Genomic DNA, 27,045 nt, shown 5'->3' with positions numbered 1-27,045 from the left:
TTCTCGTCAAACAATTGATGATGTATCATCGCTTGCAGGCGTACAAATGAATGCAGCGTGGCCTAAACTTTTCTATAAAAACATTGCAGGCTGTTTGACAATACAAGTTCTGAATGCCTATTGAATTAAAGAGGGAATGCTGCCAAGCAGAATAGTCAGTCCACTGTCACTTTTAAAACTTGCCTTTGGGCAGACCATACCAAATGCAATTAAACAGGTGGTGCTTTTTTCTGAAGACAAAAAAGGGTTTTATTTTCGCCACGTTTTGTTTTGGTAAGGGAGAAAAAAGGTGCTGGGGTTGCTTAATCCTTTGGCAATACACTATTGTTTAATTTTTCTCTATTATCTCTTTTTGAATTAAATGAGCTATGGCTGTGAAATAATCTTACACATGTTCTGAATTGCCATAACAAAAGCTATGAAATGAAACTATATCCAATCAAAATAAGAAAGGGAATTAGTTTTTCATTGAGGAAATCATATTTCCCCAAATCCAATATATTTTACAGGAAGTGTAAAAAAAAGAACCAAGTTGAATTACTGTTTCCAATGATATTTACAACCATATTCTCTTCACACATATTTCTATATACATACTAAAACATAATTTTCTGATCATCCATTTCAAAACAATATTAACAAGATGTTGGGATGTCAGGTGAAACAGTTTCCTGAAGAAATTAAACTTCATGGTTCCTAAAAGCAGATTTCCAGAAAGCTTGATTTAGTAAAATTCTAATTAATTCAAGTTACTTTATACCATGTGATAATTACATGGCTATCGGCCAACAATTTTTGGTAACACTGTCCTATTGTTCATTTCAGATCCTTGATCTGAAGGTGGATTGTTCTCTGAAGTCCTTCGTCTAGTTTTTGAGGATGCTGGATGTACAGGATGTGTAGGAGGTAATTTTCCAACTGCATGAGTCCCTGATCCTTGTCTGTGGTGCTTCAGTTTCTCCACTGTTGTGTTTTGAGTATGACCATTTGTTTGTTCGGCAGGTGCTCGAGGCAATCGTCTTCTTAACCAAGCATGCCTAAGAGCTTGTGATGGTGTCATCCTTTGTGAAGGCTCCCATTCTAGACATTTCTTTAAAAAGTCTATGAACAGGGCGTCATCAGAACCCTTTAAGGCCGTCACAAAGTCCTTTGATGCTGGGGGGCCACGAGTTTTTCCGTGCCTCGACTTTCCACCTGATAAAACGGTGCTTCCATCAGGCAATGTTGTTACGGTGCAGTATCTGGGGTAACCTCGTGAACTGATGAAATTCTTTCCCCTCTTTGAAGTTTCCAAAAGTTTGTCAGGGGGCATTCCTAACAGTTCAATAATTGAAGCTAGTTGATCGCCTTCATCTTCGCCAGGAAACAGAGGATATCCCGTCAAAAGCTCTGCTAAAATACATCCAAAACTCCACATGTCGATTGGCATACCATAACGTGCTCCTAAGATAACTTCAGGTGCTCTATAGAATCTTGATTGGATATAAGTATAAATACGTTGATGTTCGTAACAACTGGATCCAAAATCGATGACTTTAATTCCACTTCTGCCTTGCTGTTTGAGCAGTACGTTCTCGGGTTTCAAATCACAGTGGATGATCCTATTACGATGCAGCGCTTCCAGACATTGAAGCATTGAATGTGCAAATTTACGAACCAACTGCAAGGAAAATCCCTGAAATTTGTTCTTCTTGATAAGTTCATACAAATTGATACTAAGCAGTTCAAAAGTGATACACATGTGGCTTCGAAACTGAAAATGTTCTAGCATATGAATAATATTGTAGTTATTTTCCTTGTCCTGTTTCTTCAAGTGTTCTAAAATCCGAATTTCCTCCGCCGCTTGCCGGTGAAATCGCTTCTCATTCCTTATCAATTTCAAAGCAACATGACACTGGTTTTTGTGATCGTAAGCTTTGACGACAGATCCAAAACTCCCTTTACCAATAACCTTTAAAACTTCGTAACGATATGCGATGTGATCGTGAGGCACAAGCGAATACGAGCCTTGTTCGTCGTCATAACCACTGTTGTTAGATCCGCCAACAACACCTTGCCGCTTTTTAGCATTAGGCCCAACGAAATAAATCTGCGGATAATTGAATATTTCATGATGCTCAAACGTCGTTAACTTGTGCATGTACAGTTTCATAGCATGTTCGGGTGACATTGCTTGTCCTTTGCTTTGGGAATCTGAAGACACGCTTGATCGGCGCTCGGAATTCGGAGTAGGAGCATCTGTCCTATGCGTGGTTGTGACTGCAGGTTGTTGAGTACCTTCGACATTGGGAAGACCTCTGTTGTCAACTGATTTCAGTTTACTTTGGTGGTGCTCCTCATCAAAAAGCTGTTGAACCTGTACACCACCTAAATGTGGTAAAGTCTTCGATCCGCTGCTATCATGAGAGTTCTGTTTAACAGCAATTTTATTCGTCTTTTTGAGCGGAGGTAGGACCTCGCCATGGCTTCTTACCGACGCCGACGGGTCAATGTGCGTATAATACATCTCTGTTTTTCCAACTAACGATTGCTTGCTGCTCACTGCTAAAATATGCTTCGTAGCACTAGGCCCTAACATAATCGATTCGATATTTAACTACTGGCATTTAGATCGTCAAAGCACGAACTCAACTGGAGAAAGTTTGTTAGCAAGCCGCCCTCGAAACACAAGTGATTATTTATTCCATCCAGTTGTTCCGTTACCAAGAGACGCCGACCAATCATGACGCAAAAAAGCCGCAAATACAATAACACGTAAACGTGTCTGGCAACCGGTGAAATAAATTAGAATAAATTTGAATAAATCTAACAAGATGTTTCAACAAAAAGGGCTAGAAACCAAATACTGAATGGAATAGTACAAGTTCGTTGATGGTTGATATGGTGACATCATCTTCTTCAACCTGACGACAGATTACCAAAAAATATTAATAAAAACATCTCCCAAGTAAAACAAATCTTTTATGCTATATTATCTATATACTGTATATCTCTGGAAAATCGTCCAATGTGCGGTTGTAAAACCCGAATGATTTAAAAATTCTTAAAAATACAAGAACACTTCTCGACACTGAAATGGAATTTGCTTCAGCTCTAGGTGAAAACGTGAGCAGGGGTAACCAAATTGAAGTTGAAGGGCCAAAATATCTTCACATTTCAACCACCTAATTTTTTACTAATGAGCTGTAAAATGCATAATGCATTTCTATCCCTCTTCTCCACCATCATCAATTCAAATAATGCTGTCAACGCCAAGTTACCCTGCGATTAATCAACAAAAATTACGAACATGTCCATTAAAGTCACAAATAGCAAGATGATTCCTGAATTAGAACATAGCTCTGATTTTGCCAGATAACACATACTCAGACGAGATAATTACTTCATTTGGCCGAAACTACAATCCATCATCTTAATTTGATTTGAATTTGAGGCAGTTTGTGAAGAATGACGACATTGCCTGGCAAATTATTCTTATGTGTCACCATAAATGAACGTGCTTGCATAAGGAGGAAATGAATCATCTTTTGGAAAACGATTCACATCAAAAGTGCCTCATTCCAGTAGATACAGTCAGGGAATGTGGCCAGGCGGGAAAACTTGCATATCCTTGCAGCGACGCTGGACTTCTTGTGCTCGCACCTCAGACCTCTAAAGACCAAAAATATCAATGGATTAATATATTATACTATAGTTTATGTATATCATGTGCATCGTTGCTCGCAGCTCAAATGCTTTCGCTCGCAGGTTGCAGCTGATAATGTGCCGTTGGTCGCAGTGGCGCGTCGGCAAAATTATGCATGTTTTCCAATCTTTGAATGCGGAGGTGGGAGGGGGGTTGACGGGACTTAAACGCCTTAAACCTCTAGAATGTACTCAAAACGACAAAAAATTTTAATCTGGGTGTCAGAGTCTCCATCATTTAGTCTCAGAAATATAGGTCCAAACTTGTCACATATTTTTCTGAGCAAGGATTGCAATACTCTATTTCCTTCCCCTCCTTCGCAACCACTCATTTTGCCACGGCAGCCGTCTATAAAGGAAGAACCGCAGGAAAGGCTGTCCGCCGGATTCTGTGAATCTTGCAATGAGTGTTGTTATGACAGGTATACAGGAACAAAGCAATACGACGACGAGAATCCAATGTCACGAAATAAAATTTTCAAAATAAATTAAATTTAAAGAATATACTAATATTTCGCCCCGGCATGCAACGGGAAGCATTGACATGCCGTCTATAATACTTTACTCTCGGATTCACAAGGCTCTGGTGCCTAGGGTGACAAAAATTTGTTTTGTCTTTGGTTTCTAGCATGTCAACGCTTCCCGTCGCACGTCTGAATTAGTGTTTATCCACTATGGTAAATAACAACCAGTGTTGAGTAAACATACAATATAATACTAAAAATCATCAGTTTTCTGAGCTTATTCTTATACACTCTGGTTTTAATGTTGTTTTTTATACTTTTCCTATCTCAATACACATTTTTTTTCGTAAGAATTGTTTTTGTCCAGTTTCGATGTTCTTAAAAATTTCGCTGTGAGCCTGAATATGCTTTTAGTAAATAATTTAATAATTTTAGAAAGTAATTTTTTTCAAATCTGATCTGGTTTCAAGGGAACATCGCTCGACCTCGAATAGAAACCATGTTTTTTGAAAAACAAGATATGTCAGTTCCGCGATTCCCTTTTATAAACATCGCAGAATATTCTTCTTAAAATATTCTTAGAAATTGGATGATTCTGAGCCTGAATATTCTTATTTGCAAAATTCTTAAAGAGGAGTGTGTAAGCATGTCGAAAATTCTAGCATTTTTACTACCATTGAAGCTAAACACAAACTGACAGTTTGAAGAAAAGCTAATATCACTTGACTACGGGGGGACATTCAGTCACAACACAAATATGAAGGAATTCTAAAAATGCGCATGGTTCTAATGGAAGGAATTCTAAAGCTCTTAAAACTAAAAAACTCCATCCTTCTGCAGATAGTTTTGCCTTTTTAACGATATAGTATAGTTTTGTTAAAATACTGCAAATACGAATAGCAAAAAGTATTCAACGTTGAAGGCCATTATCATTTCTTAAAAGTAGACTTTAGCAGTTGTGTTTAGCTGTGATAATTCTTTGATTTTTCATTTCATAGCTGCAGTCAAAACAGTTGAATGCAGATATTTTGGCAAGTCGAGCTTCGATTTTCTTTTAGAGTGTGCTTTTAGAAAAAGGAGTGTATATAACTTTTCTTCATATTTACTCTCGGGAGAGTGGGCATTTATGTTTGCGCTTTTGCATTGCATTACATTACAAGAAAAAATATTTTTTACGCTGCTTTGGAGCTACGTGAATTATGTTAAAGCAACAACGTGATTTAGAAGTGTAAATATGCTATAGGATCTTTAAAGCTCCGCTTCTAGTGAATTCCCAAATAAATACATTCCTTTATGATCATGTTATTATTCCATTATGCGATATGTTCCTTTACAAGATTGCTAGATTCAGGAAGCTTTAACACTTTTAAAGATCTTATAAGTTTATGTTGGCTGAATCCTCTTTAATCCTCTTTTAGTGCGTGTACAATTTCATCCTTCCCCTTTCCTTGTATCATGATCATTTTCCTCTTTCCTTGGTTATCTTCTTCCTTGATGAATATTTTGTTTGTGTGTGACCAGAGCTAAATTTATATTTCGTGGGACTCCGAACAGAGGGACAGAATGGCAGAGTAACAGAATGACAAAAAAGATTTTCTTCGAGCGAAAAAGGGCTAAACTTCACAAACTGCTGGTATGAAGAAGCTATAAATGACTCAAATATGCCAAATTTTTAAAGAAGAAATATTGCAAACCTGTCCAAGGAGCAGTGTAAAACCATTCTTGGGAAATTTTTTTAAAATAGATAGAAGATAATATCAAAAGTAAAACACGACTAAATTAAAGTTTATTGAAGATAGTAAGTTTGGAATGAAAGATTTTATTAAATTTATAGAAGGACTTCTGTTGCTCAAAGGTAAGCTAAATTCGGTTGAGTTGACAGCAATTTAAAAGGGGAATTGGAATCTTTGCAGGAGATGTGGACCCCTTACCCCCTAGTTACCAGTACATAATAATTCGTTGTTATGGCTTTCATAACTTATATCTGTTTGAAAAAAATTCACGGACGCCGGAACCAATTTTAAAGTGGAGGAGGCTCTCAAAAATGGGGGGGGGGCTTTTTTCGTTGCTTGCCACCATTATCTTTGATGCCACAGCCTTGATATCATTTTCTCTGGACAAAGTAGGGGGCTACAGCCCCTTGGCTCCGGCGTCCCTGATATTTAATGAATTGTTTTTCCAGTTGCTTTGTGTCGATATGTAAATGTCAAAATATGATTGAATTATACCTAGATTAAAATAACTCTAATATCGATAATAACTAAATATGATGAAAATATCCCTAGCCTCGATCTTATGTGAAAAGTCAGTCAACCATCATGTGATCGAAGACGAGTCTGAGCAATAAATAATTTGAAAGTTGCTAGCTGAAGATTTCTCAAGCAATTAGATGGTAATTCGCATGCCTCCTGAAAGAGATACTTTCAAGATGGAGAAAAACCTAGAGTTCCTGCTCACAGAAACGTAAGAATTTAATGAAAATAACCTCTATCTTGCCTGCAAATGACTCGGCTAGTTGGATGCTCAACATAGCATATTCTATTGAACAACAACGTTGTAGGCCACGAACAAAATAATGTTTAGATTGACTTCCCTTGGCCGCTAGCCGAGTTATTTTGGGTGCTTCGGAAGTTTACTTGGAAGTGAATTGCTCTTTGGAATGCCAGAGCAGTTATTAGGGACGGGAGAGGGACGGGGCTAATCTTGACGAGAATTTTGGGTGAAATAACTAGAAGCAAGCAAATCTTGTTAAAAGATACATGCAAGTAGCATTTCGAGGTTTATATGGGCCTTTGGGGGGCAAGGGTAATGTTCAGATAACCAAAGAAGCCAGCAATATGGCTCCCCTTCATATAAGCCTCCCTTAAGTCAACATTTTTTTAATTAGCAGTTTTCATGCCAAAGAGCTTTCATCTCCATGAGAAATATGCATATTCGCAAACGCTTTGGGCTAAATCAAGAACTTATGGTAGTGGTACCCAGCATAGTCAGCCCTAGTGCCTGCCTGAGATTTTTCAAAAGGCTGCTTCTGTTTTATTAGTTATTTTTTGACAGAATTTTTTATTAGTTATTCTTTGACAGATATCCTTTAATTTTACTTTAGTATTAAATATATCTAAAAGATTTACATCCATTATATGTTTATGCTAAATTTATAAAATGCATTTGATTTAATGACTCTAAAGAGTCATATTTTGGAAATTGAAATTTTGGCAATGGCCAGCAAGATTGAACTGTAAATTGTTTGTTGATTTCAGAATGGAGGAACCTGGTGTCACAGGAGTTCTTTGCATTGACAACCAAGGATTGCCAATTGCAGGTACATCTATGATTTTTATGACATTCAAAAAATCTTTTCTGCAGGGTATAAAAAATGGATACACGTGTTCAGTGAATTGCTGTACACCAAAGTATGAGATGGTACATAGATTTATGCATTGCTCTATTAATAAACAATTGTTGGTAAAATGAGGTTTGCATACTGCTAGCAGGACCAGGGACCGTGCACCAGTCTAAAAGTGGGAGGGCTGAAAAGGGCGTGACCAAAATTTTTGAGGCCAGGCCTCTAGAGTGCCAGAAAACGCCTCTTGTAGAAAGTACTGGCTTATTTCTACTGGGGTTTTATAAACAATCTGTTTCAGAGCAGATATCAATAGTTATAAAAATAGATAAGATTGAATTGGGGATAATAAAACCTCACGAAAAACACCTAGAAAATGAACAAAAATTGTTTTCCAGTCAAGAAAAACTGCTACTTCTTAGGAGTATACTATTCAATGTTGTGTTAGACCATAGTCAGAGAAAACTTTCCAAAAAGTTTTCTAGCGCATTATCACAAAAAAGTGGAGGGGCTATAGCCCCTGCTAGCTCAATGGCTGCACAGTGCCTGAACAGAATTGAAATGATCTCTTCAAGAAGCCAGGGATTCCATGTTTCATCCAGGCTAGTAGTTTGCCAGATGACAAAGTATGGGCTCTGAGATTATTTATTCTGATCCAATCCATGCTTTTTCAAATTAAGACTATGGGGTATTTTGGTCTGTTATTTTCCAACATGGTTTGCTCCTGGGCAGGCATTCTATGTGCACAAAAAATACTTTGCAGTCTCGGAGGTTTGCCAGTAAACAAAGGCGCTTTGTGCCAAGACCTTTAAATTTGTTGATAAAGAAGTGTGTAATTATGCCAAAGAAATCAAAATTGGCTCAGCCTTACTCCAATATGTGGGCTTGCAGGAATATTTAATGCTGGAGATCTTCAGCCCAACATCTTCGAATCTGGTCATAAACATCATACTCTGCAGACTAACATACAGTCTAGTGATTACCCTGTCACATCCAAGTTAAGAAATCTTATTTAAAGGCTTTTTCGCAACCGGTATGCTTTGGGACTATAATTCAAAAGACCAGCCTAATATTGTACTGCAGGAAAATACAAAACATAGTCAATTTCTCAAGACAACTGCCCTTAAGCATGCAGGTTGGTGAAGAACCTTCAATGTAAACAAATTCAATGATGCCAGAGAAAGACAACATATTTGGATAATCTCTTATGAATCTGGATGATAATCATTTCAAAATTACTAAACAATTTGTTCCATTAAGATCCATTAGCAAACAATGGGGAGGACTAGACATCTAATAATTAACATATTTGTTGTGTTGAAAGATGTAATAAGGCGCCAAAGAACAGCAGCTGTAAGAGCCAAAGAACAATAGAAAGAACAACAGCGTCATTGGGCTATTGGAAGATGCCTTCAGCCTCCTGAATTCTGCTTGTTTGAAACATTTTGGAAGTAGCTTGACCTTCATTGGCGCAGAAGAAGCTTGATCTCATATTGTAAATTGTTTCAGACTGTTGATTCCTGCAACTAAATGTTTTTTGCAGTTGTTTGCTTTGTCTAATTATTAACATTGATTTGCAGGCCTATAATTGTAAATTCAAGCAATTTTCAGTATATAAATAAGTTTTTAGGAGTTTGTTGTTCAGTTAAGGGGATTTTTTTATATTGGTAATTTCAGTTTTTTAAGTATGAATTTCTTCTTACAAAGAACTTTAATGAGTAGTCAGGTAGATAATGTTTCAAGTTTGACTCACATACCTAAATTTAATTAGACTTCTTGTTATAGCTCGAGCACAAGCGCTATTTTGCATGAAAAAACAAACCGAGAAACTTGCAAATAGAGATAAAACTTGTTTTGTTATGTTATTTCTGTCTTTTTGTTGTTTGTCTTCAACATAACATGACGAAAAGACATTGATAAATATTTATGTTTTGTTGCAGTTAAAGGAAATGCCAACAAAAATAGTTCTGGTCCTATAGCATCCTTAATACAAGAGGCATCAGCTATATATCCTGATGATGACCCAAATCCAATTGTTACTCTTGAAGGCGAAACTGGGTAAGTTATTCATTACATTTTTGCCGGCTTTTAATGTTATCATTAAAGAAAGCAGTTTTTATATTAAACTGTTTTTATGGTCTAGCTAGACTTGTCCAGTACATTTCTGTTATGAATTCATATTGCTACACTGATGTTTATGAGGGGCCCTGGTTAACTTTGATGGTCATTCTGGTTGCTTTGTTCATTAAATTTTATTATCATAATAAGTGTTACCCAGGATTTCTTTAAACAGTCTTGCTTTTTGAATTAGATGTCATGTATTCCATCTTAAGCAATATATTTTCCTGTCTAAACCTGCACTTTCCTCTAGGTCTCTCTTCCTTGCAGTGATTGGTAGATATTTCTTAGATTAATTTTATACCTTTTTTCAGAAACCTACTTATAAAAAAGCAAGAAAAGATCAGTATGGCAATACACAAAGTAAAAAGTTAGTAGCTGTTATATGAAGCCCTTCGTGGCATAATGTCAACAAAATCAGATGGCATCACACAATCTTGAAAAATCAAAGTAAATTGCATTGATGCTTGTCCTATAAAGAAAAACCATTTTGTTATTCATACTTGAACAAATGAACCAAAAGCTATTTACCTTCTGTGGCGTTAATAACACTGAAAGTTACTTGCTGAGTAAGTAGTTTAGCAAATTATTTTTGTTGCTGTTTTTCTATATATATTACTTATTCCTGTATTTCTCTGTTGAACTTTCCATTACTCTAAAGTAGCAAATCTTCTTGCAGTGCATTTTCTAGAAGGCTACCCCTTCTTGATAAATATTGAAGTATTACCCTAATAATATTTGTAGCTTAAGATTTTGCAAAGTAGTACCTGGAATTTGGCAAATTTTTGTTTTTCAACAAAGCAAATTACGATTTTTTAATTTAAATGGGTATGTATGGCAATGCAAAGATTGTTGTTGGCTCTAATCACTAGGTGAGACTTGCATTTTTTCATTAGAATTATGTATTTTAATATGGGAATTCGTTTTTCTGCTGGAAAGCTTTCCTGTTTCTGAATTTAGTGTCTAAACTTGCTTGCATAACTATTATAGAATTTTTAAAACATTAACTCATCATTGAATAGCTAAAATAGTGTGAAAATTTACACATCTGATCTAACAGTGGGTGGATACTAAACCTATGCAAACAGATTACATCATTTTATGTGTAGACAATGGTGAACAAACACTTTCTTTTTAGTGAATGACTGGCCCTGCTAGCGGTGAATTATTTGAAAAACTTACAGAGCATAGCTCTATGGTTTCTAATAATCTGTGATACACCCATCTAGTTTTTAGGGAAGCTATTTTAAAAAGACATAATGCTTGAAATGTACAACTAATAAAAGAACACAAGTAAGAAACCTGTGCCTCTCCACTTTGAAATGCCTCCAATGTTCTCAAGAACACTTGAAGAATGTATTTGGCTAATGAAATCATATCTAAATATTTTGCTAGACAAGGTAGCACCTTATGACAATGTATTAGATTTGTTATCATAAGAAAGATTTTAAAGCTTTACATATTTTGTTTAATTACCAGCCTGATAGTTGTTGCAGTGCAGAAAATTCATACAAACAACCATTAATACTGTTGTTGCAAAACAGTAAAAAACAACATGAAAACAGAAACTGCAATATCTACAACTTAAACAACCATACTGTCAGAAAATACTTTATCAAACTATTTGTGAATAATTTACGTTAAAACAACTAATTAAACTTGGCTAATGCTAAGCATTGTACGATTTCCTGACATAAACCGAAGATTAAAAAACTCTAAACGAGGATGGTTAAGCTTTGAATGGTGATAGTGAAATGGGCTTGAATGGTGACAGTAAAATGGGGTAGTAAATCTCTTTGAATAAATTGTTCCAGCGTTTGGCAATGTTTCAGCAAATATACAGTTTAAAGATATTGAATAATTACGACAACAATTTGATAAAAATTTTATCCAGTTAGTGTTGTATTTGTGATATTCAAAAATTTTTACCAAAATTTTAGGAGAATTGAATGCCCATAGAGACTGAACCTCTCACTAGCTTTCTTTCATGCAGAAGTCATTTGCAATAATTGTTTTTTGTTACAAATTTATTTATCATGTTAGTATTTTCCAGAAAGCTTGGTTTATAAAATGAATTATCTCCGCTTTAAATAGTTTACAGATAGCACAGGGAAGTGGAAAACGAAGATAATAATAATTAAACACGTTTTGGGAAGATGTCTATCTGTTTCAAAATGGGATTTCTAGTTTTGATTTTACAAACATTGCTCACGGCGGGCTGATAGTGTAAGATATCGTTTGGAGGAACAATAACAAAGAAGAATCAACGGGGCTTAAAAGCAATCACGACAGTATCCTTAGCGAGGTAAATTTTACAAGCACTGATTATTATTGAAAGCATTAAATATTTGTCTATGAGAGTGAAGATTTCAGTAAATAGGCCAGTATTCTAAATCCAGCACTTACTACTTTATTAGAAATACTAAGCCCATTGAGCTTATTTTCAAGATTCTCTACAAAAGGCGTATTTTAAACTGGTGGTCTTGTTTTAAAAGAAAGGTGCCAGCTGAAGCAATTCCAATACATCCCCTTTGTTCAACATAAATTGCTAACTTTGAGGCTTTGGAAAATCCCTCGCAAAATATCTTACATCTTGAATTTACTTGAAGATTCACAACTGATGTGATTCAACTATTCAACACTCCCTCCTCTTGTATATTGCTGCTTTTGGTGATAAAACATACCTAGACGTCTAGTTGTATAAGTTATTTAATTTTTAGCATTAATGCTACACTACTTGTGGAAGGACACTTTATCAAACATTTTATGCCAATAACTGTATATCTAAAGAGCCTTAAGACACCTCTAAGGAAAACTCACTAAATCTCTTTCGAAGCAGCTCTTCCTCGCGTTTGGATAGCTTCTGTTCTTGTTTTGTTGTCTCTGTCACGAGAATGTACTTATGACACTTTGCTGGAATCGACGGTGTAGACTTCGGCCTTGGTAGCAAGTTTACCCCATCTCCTGTTTTGCTTAAAGACGAACGAATAAAGTCGACAATAACGGCTTCGTTCTCGTCATTTGCAACTGGTTTGCCATAGCGGAATGACTGCCCTGAGAGACGTGCTCTGAGAGCCTTCGGTTTGTTCCCTGCAACAAAAAGGTATCATTTAGAAAACTTCAGTGGATAGAAATGGTTTAGGGAGCATTACAAAAATGGGGGGCGGGCACATCCAGGCAGAAAATGGTACCTTTATGCCCTGCAAATAGGCACTTTACCTCTGTCTCTGAAAAAGTGATGAGAGGGGGGGGGGGGGGGGTCCTGTGTCTCGCGGTTCATTCGTCTTTGGTTGATAACCATCCTTTCATTATTTTAACGTGCAGTGATAACCAATTTGTGCAGTGATAAATCGTTATTGTGCAGTGATAAACTCAAATTTTGTGCAGCGATAAAGCTAAAATTTAGAGATTTGGCATTGAAAAAGCAAAATTGAAGCAACTGCCAGTAGACACATAAAGCTAATAAAAGAGCATTACAATATCAAAAACGAGAACATAACAGTAGCAGTGATCATAATCTATGAATTCTCTTTGAAATTTGTTCCGTATCCAAAACCTATCGAGATTTTTCATAATCCAGTTAGTTTGGTGGGTGTAATCATGAAAATTTTTAAAAGGTGACACCCAAATTGACATGCAAATAGCGAATTTCTAGTTTCGAGTTTATCAAATAAGAAGCAAGATGAAAGAAAATGCTTTGTTGGTTTTTCGCATATAAATTAAAATTTTAAATGGAAGATCCACGGGATTTGGAATACCTGCACTGAATAAATTGAAAAGAAAATTTCATATTTGCTCAGAACTTCACACAAATCTAAAAGTAGAACTTTAAATTTTTTCGGCCAACATTTTAGACTATGACCAATAACAGGTAATTGTTTATTAAAAAGGTTTGTTTTCAATTTTTTAGTGTCGTACTTGGTCTTTGTTTAAAGAGGGCTTTGATCACTGATCTAAAGAAAGACTGAATCGATCTTCTCCAGCCCAGCGTTGAATCCACATAGCAGCGTCCATCTTGAGACCTCGCCGTGTTGTATGAGACTAGAGTGCAATCATATTGGTTTCAGTTCAACTTGCTTTTTCATAGCAAAATTCAAAGTAACCGTTGAAACAAAAACTTGCAGCATTCGTAAGTGACGCTAAACATTTTTGTCGTGGTATTAAGCTTATGTAACGGAGAATCCATTGTTCACTTTTTTCCTAGGCCTGTTGTCTCTTAGAATATTTAAGAATTTAATGATTAATGCACAATTTGAAGCGCGGCACTGTGTGTGCACCATTTTAACAATTGCCAGCCCAAAGCTTTAGACACGAGAGGTCTCAAGATGGATAGATTAAATCGCTTCCTCGTGCTGATCAAGGAGAACAATAGGTTATTCCATACAGTCTTTTTGTGAGATCAATGGCTTTGATCTGTTGAATATATATTAAAAATGTATTGAAAGAATAAGTTCAAATAGAACTTACCGTTTGGATTCGTTTTCGGTTTATCAGGCAAAGGTAGTGGCTTGCTGTATTCGTACATACACGGGCTTCTGGCCTCTTTCTCGTCGTCTACGAAAAACTCTGCGGGGTAATCACGACTATAAGTTGGACTGGCGCTCCTGTTTCCAGCTCTTGCACGCTTCTGTCTCTCAATCACATCTCTTCGAAACTTTGCGCTTTCGTGGCGTCTTCTCAAACGTGCTGAAAACGCTCTCCGTTCTAACAGCTTGTCTTGCGGGCTAGCAACTCGTATTGACTGCGCAGTGGCTGGTGTTTCTGTCTTTCGCCCCTGATCGGCTGAATTTAGAATGTAGAATGCTTTTTCTTCGTCATCTGCAACGTAGTTCCTCTCATCGCTGGTCGTCGGCAGGCTTACAAATATCAAGCCTTGTTTGGAAGCATCACTATCATGGGTTATTGGATTGCTATAGAACTGTTTCAGTCTTCTATTAGAAGCCACTGGTGCAATAGGAGCATTGGATACCCAGTTATTATAATCCTTAGAACGAATAGTTGCAGGATTGCCTTTCACTGTTTCGACTTCATCGTAAAATGACACAGTTCTCTCATTCAGCATAAATAATTCCGTTGTTTCACGAGACATGAATTCATCCACTTTTTTTCTAATGGCGGTGCCTGCAGTGTCGTGGGTGTTTTCTTGACTCCTTTTAAATAAAGATGAGCGTACTTTCTTGTAAATGCTGATAGGTATGTCATGTTGAGTTCTTGTTGTCCTGGGTTCAGATAACTCTTGATGGTACGTGTGACTTGCTCTCTCCCTTCCAACACTGACATACTGAAACGGATCAAATCCTCTGCTCTCTTGATCGCCTGTCCCTCCATCCCCCTTTTCATAACCCCTTTTCATCATTTGATTTCCGAACATGTTCAAGCTTTTAGACGCAAATTCTTCATCATATCCATGTGTTCCCCTTTCTTCTCTCCAGTCGTTCCCCTCTTTTCGAAGATTATTACCACGGCTTATAGTTACTCTGAAACTGAATTCTTCTCCATCATGGCTCACTGCTTGGTCTTCCAAGTGGTCCTCTGTTGTTATCTCTTCAGATCTCAGGCTATCCACGGATTTGTTAAAGAACTGATCATTAACCATATTCGTATGATTCACTGCTTCGATTTGTGCATCATCGAAGTCCTCTTGTGCGTTTTTAAAAGTATTCACGTAACTTTCTTGATCATAAAAAGCCGTATTTGGTCGAGTATCTTTCGCCATCATCTCTTGATCTGCACCCCCATCCATGGCTGCGTCAGTAAACTTTACACCCGCCGAATTTGCTCTTGCAGATGTTGAAGTTCTTCTGATGTTTCTGTTTTTCTTCTTCAAAGCCGAGACGCAAAATTTCAAAACATCGGCTGTCTGTTCTTCAGCATTTTCTTCCACTTGGACGTTTATCATGGGAGAATCATTCCTCAGTTCTATGGATGAAGATGAAAGAAACCTCTCGGTTCCAATAAAGTCACCAACTGGGACTCTGACGGCCTGGGAACTCCTTCTTTTCAGTACAGGCACTTTTTCTTGCCCCCTTCTCGCTCTTCTTGTACCACTTGCAACAGCTGGCCTCTGGTTTCGTTCGCTACTTTCCCGAAGTGTCACTTTTTCGCTTCGCATTTCAAGTGGGACATGTGCGGCTAGAGCTTTCTTTGCATTACTTTCGGTCCAACTTCTTGGTTCATAGGCTGGAACCACTCTAGTTTTAACAAAATCTTTAGGTGGTCTTTTTGGTTCAGTTTTGTGCTTTTTGCCTCTGAGTTGCGTACGACCTGTCCCACTTGACAAATTGGAAGATTCTTTGCTTATATTAGATATGTATTGCATGTTGCTACCAAATACTGACTTTCTATTTCGAGTTTTGACACCCTTGGATTCCTCCTCTGGTGCAGAAGAATTTTCAATGTCAGCTTGTAACAGACGGTCAACAGATTTGTCACCAAAAGAGGCTGGACTGTCTTTAAAGCCAATTTGGAATGGACTGTCTGCCAAACTGCCTTCGACTATCAGCGGGCTACTTGAAAAAGTATTCTCTGTTTGAAGTGGGCTTTCCACGTTTTCATGCGTATACACAGAAATTGGGCTTGAACATAGTGAATCAAACTGGGCACTTGAAACTCCAGGTCTTTCGTGAACATCAACCTTTTCATCAACATTTTCTTGAGTATGATGACCTCTAAGACCTTTGTTAACTTGATCTACAGTATCAGGACTTCTCAATGTCTTCTCAGCGCTGTTTTTGTAAACAGAATCCACTTTCTTTGCACTGGTTGCCAGCCTAATCTGGTTTTTCACTACCGATACTCCATATTCATCTGTCAGCTTAACATGTTTTTCTGACTCTTGTGTATCGTTATCGAACGCAGGACTCGAGTATCCTCCATCAACAAGCTCGTTTCTATCTTGTTGAGCCATTTTGGGATCTAAGGTATTGCTCAGCTCAGCTGATGAGACATTATCAGCAGCCTGTTGAATTACAGTTTTCTTTGCCGAAACTCTTGTACGAGATTCTGCTGTCTTTTTAACCTTCTTAACAATTTGTCGCTTTCCACTTTTTAATGCTAACTCATTTTCTTTTGGTAAGTCGTTTTTTGATTGATCAGTGACTGTTATATCCTTCAAAGAACTAGGCCCCTTTTGCTTTTGTTTACTTTTCAACTTTTTCGAATCGATTTTGGCATTTTTTAATTTCTCTGAGGATCCATGTGCAAACTTCCTTCCTTTTAATGAACCTGAATCTCTTTTCTGCTCAGTCTTTGCAAGCAATTCTTCCAGCCTTGATTTAGTTTCAGTGGGTTTCTTGCTTTCTTCTTTTCTTTCCTCCTTTTCATCATCAAATGTCTCTTGGTGTAGAACATCTTCATCTGATTCAGTAACACTTTCTTCCGGACTGTCACCACATGCTGGAAGTCCCCATAATTCTGTCCCTCGACTACTGGCTGAATAAACACTACTTTGATAAATTTCAGTAGGTGCTAGGGATTCATCATCAGATTGTTGGTCTTTTAGTAGAATGCTATCATTGTCACTGAATGAAAACATATCACTACCTTTATCAACAACCCAGGTACCAATAGTTGAAAACATCGTGTCTTGGTAGGGAACAAGGTAGTTCTCCATGTTGTCACTAACAGGGCTTGGTGGTCTTTTAAGCTCATATTTAATGTGTGGGCTTTCATAAATCTCAGATCCTGAGTTGCTCTGATCTTCATTCTCATCCTCTTTACAAGAAAGCCAGCTTAGTTGTCTCTGATTTTTAATTATGAATATGTGACCATGAAAGCCCATAAGAATTTCCCCACTGCTATTGAGAAAGCAAGCACTTGTTAAAGAGTTGTTTACATTGATCTCACAAAGAAGATTTTTGTCAAGACTCCAAATTTTAATACAAGAATCTTTACCGGAGCTGCACACTATGCTTAGAACTGGATGGAAACTTACAGAAAGTACTCCTTGATAATGATCAACTGACAGCGACTTTGTCATAACAAATGCTCTTTGATCATGGCCAGGCAATTCGTTGACCAAAATATGTCCTGTTAGAAATCCAACTGCTAATGAATTTTCTTTTAGCGCATAACAGGAAATATCATTTTCACAGAACACAGACAAAGATGTCTCCAAGTTTGAATTAATCATTTTTAGAATTAGGCTTTCGCTCCCTTTTGTCATAACCAAACAGGAACACTGCTCCCTCACATACCTTAATCCAATTATAGGATCTTTAAACAATGAAATGGTTTTTTCTTTGCGGCCACCCATTAATGGATTACATAGCAATATATCTCCGTTTTCCATACCACAGCCTAAGAAATTGCATTTTGTTTGCAGCACTCCATCACCATTAAAAAATTCAGTTTCAAAAAAGTCTTGTAGCACTTCAATGCAGTTACAGTTGATCTTGATAGCAAAGTTTTGATCTTCTGGTCCTGAGTAAGGAGTACCCATGGGCTCTTGAGGAGTAAGCGTTGGCTCTCTTGAAGTCTTTTCATGTTGAGGCTCTTCCCATAAATCAATTGGAGCTAAAAAACATGCTGGGTCAGTTTTTGTTGTGTAGACCCATATTTCTGATGGAGTAACCAGGAAGTAGACAAGGTTGTAATCACGGTCATGAACACAGGCAAGTACGTTATTTGACTGCCCCACAGTTGGTGGTGGTAATACTGTGCACAATTTTTTTCCATGTTTTACTGAAAACAACTTCATACTGCTGTCTGAATCAACTACCATCAATCTATTGCTCTTTTTTGAATTTCTTACTAGCTCAATAGTTTGTGCTTGGTATTGCAACTGCCCCCAGAACTGGCAAAAGTAATTGAGATCAAAAATTTCAATCTCCTTTGTAGATACGCAAAATAGAAGATTTTCTGATCTGAGTGCCATGTATTCAATGCCTTCACTAAAAACTTTCAAGGAGTAAAGCTCCTCAAGTAAATCTAAGGAGAATATCTTGACATAACCATCAAGTGATGAGGTAATGACCAGATGCCCGTCAGATGGATGGATCATAATCTCAGTAATAAGGCTTGAGTGTGACAAGAAGGAATGAATCTTTCCACCTGAATTTGTCAAAATGCTTATTTGACCATCAATGGATCCAGCAATAACTGAATGAACTGTGTTTGCATAAGCACAAGCTGATAAGTGAGTGGAGCATGCTTTTTTTATGAAAAACACAAACCTCCCTGTCAAATCATAGCACCATATATCTGATTCAGATAAGCAATACAATCGTTGGCATTCATTATCCAAATTTATCCTGTTAATCAACCTCCCTTTGTCAATAGTCCATTTTCTCTCCAGTATCAAGCCATAACTTGCCTTCGTAGAGTCATTTTGTCGGTTCAGTTCCCCAAATTTCCAAATTTGAATTTCAGATCTGCTGGCTGTTACTAGTTCATTTGTGTCTGCATTAAATATCATATGGATCAAAGCCTTTGTATCTGATTCAATTGAAAATGTTTCATGAAAATTTAGGTTGTAAATCTTCAGTTGGTATTCTCTTGTCAATGCAAAATAAAGGTTGAAAGGTCGACAGTAAAGCAATATTTTGATCACATTGAATTGGTATGCTGGAAATTCTAATAGCCTTGATGTCTTGTCAAGCTTATAACTGTTACTCCACGCAGATATTCCTCTTGAATCAACGATAACATACTCACATGTCTTGGAGTTATAAGTGACACTTTGAATCTTACAATTCTTCGATTTGTGCTCATATTTCACTTTTGTCAACAAGCCATAAGACATAATAACTGGTTTGTGTTTTAGAGTAGCTATAACCGACGTCGCATCCTCCATTTCGTTAGATATTGTTTCTTCACTCCGGTCTGTGGCCCTCATTTCCATTTCAAGTTGAATTTTGACCTCTAGCTCAACCGCAGTACACATGCAATTTCTTCGGCGTAAACCATGCTGCCAATACTTGCACTACACATGGTTTTTAAAAACATAGCCAGCTAAATCAACCTTAAAAGCAGCAAAACTTTGGTATAACGTCCTTCTCTCCATCTATAACACATGATATAATATATCGTATCGATCAAATTTCGTTTGCGATTCTCTGTAAATTAGTTTAAAATAAACCTTCTCCTCTAACGATGGAATTCTTCATACGCGTCTTCATAGAACGCAAAACTTGCGACACATGCTATAACTTCACGAGATCATCATAAAATAATTATAGCACTCAGACTAATCACTTCCCAGTTAAAACGTGAACACCTGGGTTTGTTGACTGTTCATTTTGTTGCTGTGTTGCTGCTGTTGTCGCCCTTGGATTCACGAGGGCAGCTCCATCGCAGCGCACAAATCTGGACCACTGATCTGAAAAATATGCAGAGTAGTACCTAAATTTCAACTTTTAGCAAAAAGTTTGGTTGGCTTTTGTTCATAAAACTTGGATTCCATCAAAATAAATTTTTCACAAAGATCAAATTCTTCACGACCAAAGTAAAAAGTCTGAACGATCCTTCAAAGTAGTATCTAATGGGAGATTACTTGAAATTGGCTGCAACTTTAAGAAAGTGGAGTAAACGATGTCACCCTTGTTTTTTATGAATAATTAGTGTCAATCAAAAGGGGTGAGAAAGTTCAAAATAACCAACTTTGTCCAGTTTGAACTTTTTGCGCGACGGGTGCTACAGAAATTGTAAAATAGTATGCAAAATATTTAGTTTTTCTCACTGCCAGAAACAGTAATAATAATGATTTGAAAATTATCCCTAGTTTCGCTGAGGTCGGGCATAGACGCCCCCTCTGTTTATTTTGTTCCGGATTTTTAAGACCCTTCGCTTCTGATTTCCACCACCTCTTTGATCCGCGAAGACGTTCCACCAATATTCCAAATTTGAACTGCCTTTGCGATCATTTTCTACCTGTGCATACTTTGGCCTAATTTTTGGATTCCCCGCTTTGTTTATTTAAAACTGCAATGGTAAATAATAATGAGGCCTGATTTATAAGACGGAAAGATCCGCGCAGGGATGGATTTACAGCGGGTTGTACTGTATGTAAAGTGTGCAACACCCCACCCTAAAAGGTTATGTTCTTCAGTAAATTTTGCTTCTTTTCCGTAAAAAGCTTTTTTGGTGGTCGGTAGTGACAGAATAATGCAATAATTTACGTTGTTTATTTTCTTAATTTCCTTTATCTTGAAATTCAAAGCTGAATTTATAAAACAGGCGTTTCCATAATTTCCCAGTCACCTGAAGGATGTCCCTAACACCCCCTCCTTGCCCCTTAAATCTGCCCCAGGATCTGAGCAATGTATCAATCTTGCATCAGTGTGTTATTTTGTTTCGCTGTCTGTGCAGCTGTAAGAACTTTTCTTGATGTTGCACAAGTTTTCATGCAATCGAAGTGATTCCGCCATCTGAACAAATAAAAGATTGAAATCTGCGAATCCAATTTTTTGTTAGAGGAAATCCCCCATTTGTATACATTTCCATATCAATTTGCAAGTAAACCCTCTCCATTTTCAAGCAAAAAGGCCCTCTTATCGCTTTTTACTGAGAATCTCGGCTGTTGAACACTTTCTTGGAATTGCAGTTTCTCGAATGGCGAAAATAAACTTAACTTTTTTGCTAGGGGGTCAAACGAATTCCAACCAAGGAGACTAGAGTCAAAATAAGCCCCACCACCTGTGGCAAAATGCTGACAACGATATGTTGCAGTAATAAATTAGAAGTGCGGAGGAGCGTATGTTGCAATGCCCATACTTCTGATTGCACCTTGTTGAAGGTGGAGAAATGCGTATGGCGAGAAATAAAGTTTGTATAAGCAGAGTTTGGACAGCTTTTGCAAGCAGAAGGAAACATAGAAGCGTAGAATTAGATAGCTCGGCTAGAAGCAAGGCTGTTCCAGCTTCAATAAAACCGTAAAGTAAAGGATTATGGTTGTCACGACGTAATCTTCATGAACACTGAACATATAAATGTCCTCTTTCAACGTCAAGATTTTGACTTAGACATGGAGTTGCTGAATCCTGCAAAGATTCGCGGCCTTGGAGTAAAGACTGTTTCTATAATTGGCACTGAGAAAGCTCGAGATCATGCTGTAAGTAGGTTGTAAATCAGACAGGGTAATGTTTCTAATCCATGTCCGTGTTTTGTTTATGTCTAGATGATAATGTACCTATGATCTGTAGGTAGCTAGCACTTTGGAAAAGTACACTCTTTTTTTATACGAAGATTTTATAAGAACACGAGTCTCAAAACTGTTCAAAAGTTGAGAAAAAATTAAGAACAAGCTGATGCTGATCTACTGTAAAATGTAATTTTGAACAATGTTTCATCTCAAAACCAGGAGTTTTTTTGGTGAACTTTCAAACTTGTCGGCAAATAAAGGATACTTTAATGGTAATTGATGTTCCAGGGAGTGTGTTGCTCTCTAGTTTTCTCTGTGCACATGAATTGTGATTTGGCAAGTTCAACATTGTTTGCCCTCCAATTGAAATATGATCAGCTTCGTGCTATCATTGACCTATTATCAAATGTGGTTTTGTGCCAACTACTACTGCATTCTTCCACATATTATCCACATCAGCTGTCCTCAAATAAGTCCATCATGGAGTCAGAGAGCAGCAAGGAATTTGGGTTGCCTAGAACCTTTAGTTACGATGCACCTGATTGGCTTAGCGGGAATCCCCCTCGTTATTCTATGTAATAAACATCGTTACAATTTCTTGCCCCTAAATTCATATTTGTGATATTCAGTAACAGAGAATTCAAATGAATCAGCTAATTGGAGTGTCACATGAACACATGAATAGTGTGATGGGTGTTTTGGGTGGTATGGGTGTCGAGAGTGTTGGCTAGTACATAGTATGTGTATATACTTGTACACATGAATAGTGTGATGGGTGTTTTGGGTGGTATGGGTGTCGAGAGTGTTGGCTAGTACATAGTATGTGTATAAACTTGTACACATGAATAGTGTGATGGGTGTTTTGGGTGGTATGGGTGTCGAGAGTGTTGGCTAGTACATAGTATGTGTATAAACTTGTACACATGAATAGTGTGATGGGTGTTTTGGGTGGTATGGGTGTCGTGAGTGTTGGCTAGTACATAGTATGTGTATATACTTGTACACATGAATAGTGTGATGGGTGTTTTTGGTGGTATGGGTGTCGAGAGTGTTGGCTAGTACATAGTATGTGTATATACTTGTACACATGAATAGTGTGATGGGTGTTTTGGGTGGTATGGGTGTCGAGAGTGTTGGCTAGTACATAGTATGTATATATACTTGTACACATGAATAGTGTGATGGGTGTTTTGGGTGGTATGGGTGTCGTGAGTGTTGGCTAGTACATAGTATGTGTATATACTTGTACACATGAATAGTGTGATGGGTGTTTTTGGTGGTATGGGTGTCGAGAGTGTTGGCTAGTACATAGTATGTGTATATACTTGTACACATGAATAGTGTGATGGGTGTTTTGGGTGGTATGGGTGTCGAGAGTGTTGGCTAGTACATAGTATGTATATATACTTGTACACATGAATAGTGTGATGGGTGTTTTGGGTGGTATGGGTGTCGAGAGTGTTGGTTAGTGCATAGTATGTGTATATACTTGTACACATGAATAGTGTGATGGGTGTTTTGGGTGGTATGGGTGTCGAGAGTGTTGGCTAGTACATAGTATGTGTATATACTTGTACACATGAATAGTGTGATGGGTGTTTTGGGTGGTATGGGTGTCGAGAGTGTTGGCTAGTACATAGTATGTGTATATACTTGTACACATGAATAGTGTGATGGGTGTTTTGGGTGGTATGGGTGTCGAGAGTGTTGGCTAGTACATAGTATGTGTATATACTTGTACACATGAATAGTGTGATGGGTGTTTTGGGTGGTATGGGTGTCGAGAGTGTTGGCTAGTACATAGTATGTGTATATACTTGTACACATGAATAGTGTGATGGGTGTTTTGGGTGGTATGGGTGTCGAGAGTGTTGGCTAGTGCATAGTATGTATATACTTGTACACATGAATAGTGTGATGGGTGTTTTGGGTGGTATGGGTGTCGAGAGTGTTGGCTAGTACATAGTATGTGTATATACTTATACACATGAATAGTGTGATGGGTGTTTTGGGTGGTATGGGTGTCGAGAGTGTTGGCTAGTGCATCCGAAGATTTCCTCCTGCATCCGAAGATATTTTGTTGGAAAAACTGAAGACAAGGGCCTACCTATATTATATGCTGTTATGTCATTAACTTTCGTTGGTCAAAGTTTAGTTCTTAGATAGTTTCCTCCGTGTAGTTTTGCCACTGCGCCATTATTTCTTACCTCTCTCACAGTGCCGGTCTAAGACTATGGAGTTGTTGATGTTGCAAAGTTAATTGTTCTTGAAGAATCTATTCTCTGAAATAACCAATGAAAATGTATACAAATATGACCACCGCGAACACCCAAGGAATCTCCACCATAAGCAACGAGCCAATCACAAAACTCGTAACTAAAGGTTCTAGATACCTGAGGAATTTGAAGACATTTCAAAGTCGTTTAGCCTCTTGGAATCGCCCACAAAAAAGAGACACACAAAAGTCAAGAGCAAGGCATATGTCAGAGATGAAAATGCAGACACTTTCTTTGGTTGCTGCTTGTCGCTTTTGCATGATTTTTTTGGATACTGCCCTCCCCATTCTGAGAAAATGGCATTATTGGCGAATTATGGGGTTCGCAAACAGAAGTTTTCTAGAAAATCGCTGTTGTAAATTTGGTTTGGTGTGCAATTTTAGATTTTGACATTTCTAAGAGCATACTGTATATACCTGCATATAAGAAGATTGATTTTTTTGATAAGACAATTTGGTTTCTTTTACACAATAAAGCATTTTTAATTGACTAATATGAAAAAAGTTGCAACTTATGTATTGTTTTGGCTATACTTTCAGGAAATCAATAATGAAAAATGAACCAGATGCCACTCAAAATTAGAAAAAATAGACGAACAAAATTCTGGAACTGATATCTACTAACAGAGGTCAGCTTCAAAAGTTCAATGCATAAAAATAGATTCAATAAATTATTTGGTAATTATTTTTTATCATAGGTGCAGACTTAAGGGGGGGGGCTCCAGGGCTTTGGGGGCTCAGCCCCCCTGGGAAGTTGGCTATCGATTTGTTATTCTTGGTTTTGAAGAGAAAAATCATCTCAAGAGATTTAATCAAGATCAAATAACAATGATAATGAAAAATGTAAAAAGAAAATTGCCTTAGAACCCTCAGCTTGGCCTCTTTCTACCCTGTGCCGTTGGCAGTCACAATTTTTTGTGCAAAGTTTGCAGGAAAATATCAACAGTTCTGTGGCAAGCATTCTAAAGGCCCATTTCTACTTTGTTTGGATTTCGGATGCGAACTCAAGAAGAGATAACTAGAAGAAGCCCAAAAGGCTGCCCTAAACTTCCTTGTCGCTGTCTGACTCAGTGACGGACTAATTTGAAGGCAGCTGATGTGGATAACAGGCGGAAAAACGCTGGAGTAGATGCAAAAGCATCTTTGACAGTTGATGTGTCCTCATGGTGCGATGATGACAGTCAACTGTGATCAACTCTTATCAGGGTGAAGACTCTTCTGGTGTTAAAGGTCCTTTTTGATTTTATTACTTTAGGGCCCTACGTCTTAGGGTCTGGTTTTAATGGTATGCCGGTGAAATAATATAAAATTAATCAACAGGAAAACCAAACACGTTAGACAAACATGGTACTGTTGATGGCACACCTAAAACTAGATGTGATCAATTTTGTATCTGGAAACATTTATATACCTGAAATTTTTTTCTGGTTTTTTTGCACCAAGACCTAGCGGCTGTTGATAAACCCAATATCTTGTCAAAATTGGCCATACTCTGCAAAATGGCGAACTAGTGTGTACTGCTGATAAAAAATGGATTGCTCTAGGATAGCACTTATATATAAGCAGGCCTGGCCATAAGACTTTTAGCAAGGAAACTGCAAACAGTTATCCTAATGATATCCAGATGAGCTGTTTGTAGATTAATATGAATAGAAACAAGGCAATTGATTTCAAGGTGATCAATTTGCTTTTCGGAGCAATTTAGAAAATCAATCTGTAGCTCCACTCCAGCAATTGAGAAAAGCCTGGAAAGGAGCAAGAGTTATGACTCTTCTCAAATGGCCAGACCTGTATATGATCTCTCCAGTCCAAGTAATTTTTCATGAGGAAATAATAATTTGTTCCAAATTTCAGCTCATTAAAGACTTTCAAAATAGGAAACCCCCTTTCAGGATAGGCTATCCATTTTCTGGTTGCCAGGTTATTTAGCTATAAAAGAGGCCAAACTTTTGAACCCTTTGTACTTTAAAAGGCTTTGTAATAACACTTGTGCTTTGTATTTAGATAACCTGCTTAATTAATTTTTCTGTATTTATTGTTTTTAAAGGTTTACAAAATAAAAGTCACATTTGGAGAATGCAGCTGGATTGTAAGAAAGAGATATAGAGATTTTTATGCACTCCATGAAGAGGTAGATAGAATTTTTAATCAGGATACTTTTTCTTTGCAAGATTGAGCACCAAATATTTCCTTCCTCACTCAATCCTTGCAAAGTGCAATTTTCTTGATTTCTCGGATTTGTAATAAAATCACCAGCTTGGGCATAGTCTACGTTTTAGAAATGTCAAATATTGCTTTGAAAAAAGCAAACATTTTGCAACAAAAAAAACTTTTTGTTTTGACACTCCTGAAAGTTTAGAATATTAGAAAAAGGGTCCGAAGGAACAAGATGAAAAATATGCACCTAATTGCGGATCAAAATAGGTATCAGAAAAATGCAAACACATTACTAGTGTAGTTGTCCAATCCTACCTTGAGATCTGCATAAATGTCACATCATCTAGCAGAAAAGAGGATCACAGATAGCAAAAGGTGTATAATGCGGCAATTTCGTTAGACTCTTGGTAACTTTAAGTGATAAGGAAACATCATTTACTGTCTTTGAGCCTTCAATTTGTGAACAAAACCTAGTATCAACCAATATTTGAACCACACACCTTGAAGTGTTCAGGTGTGCAATCCTTAAGATGTTGATCTTACATTTTTTATAAAGACCTAATAGCCTTTTAGATTTAATGTATACTAATGTGAATATGTTTGAAGGGTGCATAACTATTTGAAAAAGTGTATGAAGTTTTTGCAAACCAAATTATTTTTTCAGAATTATTGATTTTAAGTTTCTTTGAAGCAAAATAATTAGCAAAAATAATGTTTTTTAAGCGTGATTGTACCCTCCAGATAACACACAAATAAAGTTAAAAGATAATTTAGAGATAATTAATAGGAAATTAAAAGAAACAAAAGAGAAACAAGAATATTCAGTCAAAACCTGATGCTGCCTTCATGATGATGCACATCAAGGGAGTCTTGGGTGTGTGTGGAGGGGTGCATGTAACTCCACTTTTAATTTTTCAGGGACTGGCAA

At 37.2% G+C, this 27,045-nt stretch overlaps 5 protein-coding genes across 6 annotated transcripts in view; 2 read left to right on the top strand and 3 right to left on the bottom strand.

Moving 5' to 3' along the window:
* The window catches only part of LOC135692848 (eukaryotic translation initiation factor 4E type 3), a 31,789-nt gene extending 24,319 nt beyond the window's left edge, over positions 1–7,470 (top strand). The window contains exons 10-11 of the mRNA XM_065211177.2: positions 6,434–6,611; positions 7,406–7,470. The gene's annotated coding sequence lies outside the window, so the exon portion shown is untranslated. The remainder of the gene's footprint in view (positions 1–6,433; positions 6,612–7,405) is intronic.
* Positions 1–27,045, bottom strand: part of LOC135692843 (uncharacterized) — a 152,459-nt gene that overhangs the window by 113,422 nt on the left and 11,992 nt on the right. The gene's annotated exons all lie outside the window — the stretch shown is intronic.
* LOC135692840 (dual specificity tyrosine-phosphorylation-regulated kinase 2) lies at positions 533–2,693 on the bottom strand. The gene has a single exon (XM_065211160.2). It carries the CDS (start codon positions 2,576–2,578, stop codon positions 779–781), a length of 1,800 nt encoding a protein of 599 aa, XP_065067232.1. The 5' UTR covers positions 2,579–2,693; the 3' UTR covers positions 533–778.
* On the bottom strand, positions 10,021–19,925 carry LOC135692837 (uncharacterized). Its single transcript, XM_065211156.2, has 2 exons — positions 14,074–19,925; positions 10,021–12,696 (listed from the first exon to the last, which is right to left on the bottom strand). Exons 1-2 carry the CDS (start codon positions 19,487–19,489, stop codon positions 12,401–12,403), a joined length of 5,712 nt encoding a protein of 1,903 aa, XP_065067228.2. The 5' UTR covers positions 19,490–19,925; the 3' UTR covers positions 10,021–12,400.
* LOC135692838 (uncharacterized) overlaps positions 21,211–27,045 on the top strand; it is a 24,981-nt gene continuing 19,146 nt past the window's right edge. The window contains exons 1-2 of the mRNA XM_065211158.2: positions 21,211–21,655; positions 26,008–26,091. Coding sequence (XP_065067230.2) covers positions 21,515–21,655; positions 26,008–26,091 — 225 coding nt within the window. The 5' untranslated portion in view covers positions 21,211–21,514. The remainder of the gene's footprint in view (positions 21,656–26,007; positions 26,092–27,045) is intronic.

Source organism: Rhopilema esculentum, chromosome 3 (genome assembly GCF_057945365.1).
Source record: "Rhopilema esculentum isolate cy_ngs chromosome 3, ASM5794536v1, whole genome shotgun sequence".
NCBI lineage: Eukaryota > Metazoa > Cnidaria > Scyphozoa > Rhizostomeae > Rhizostomatidae > Rhopilema > Rhopilema esculentum.
Note: the sequence above shows the minus strand (reverse complement) of the source record. Positions and strands in the feature narration are given on the sequence as shown.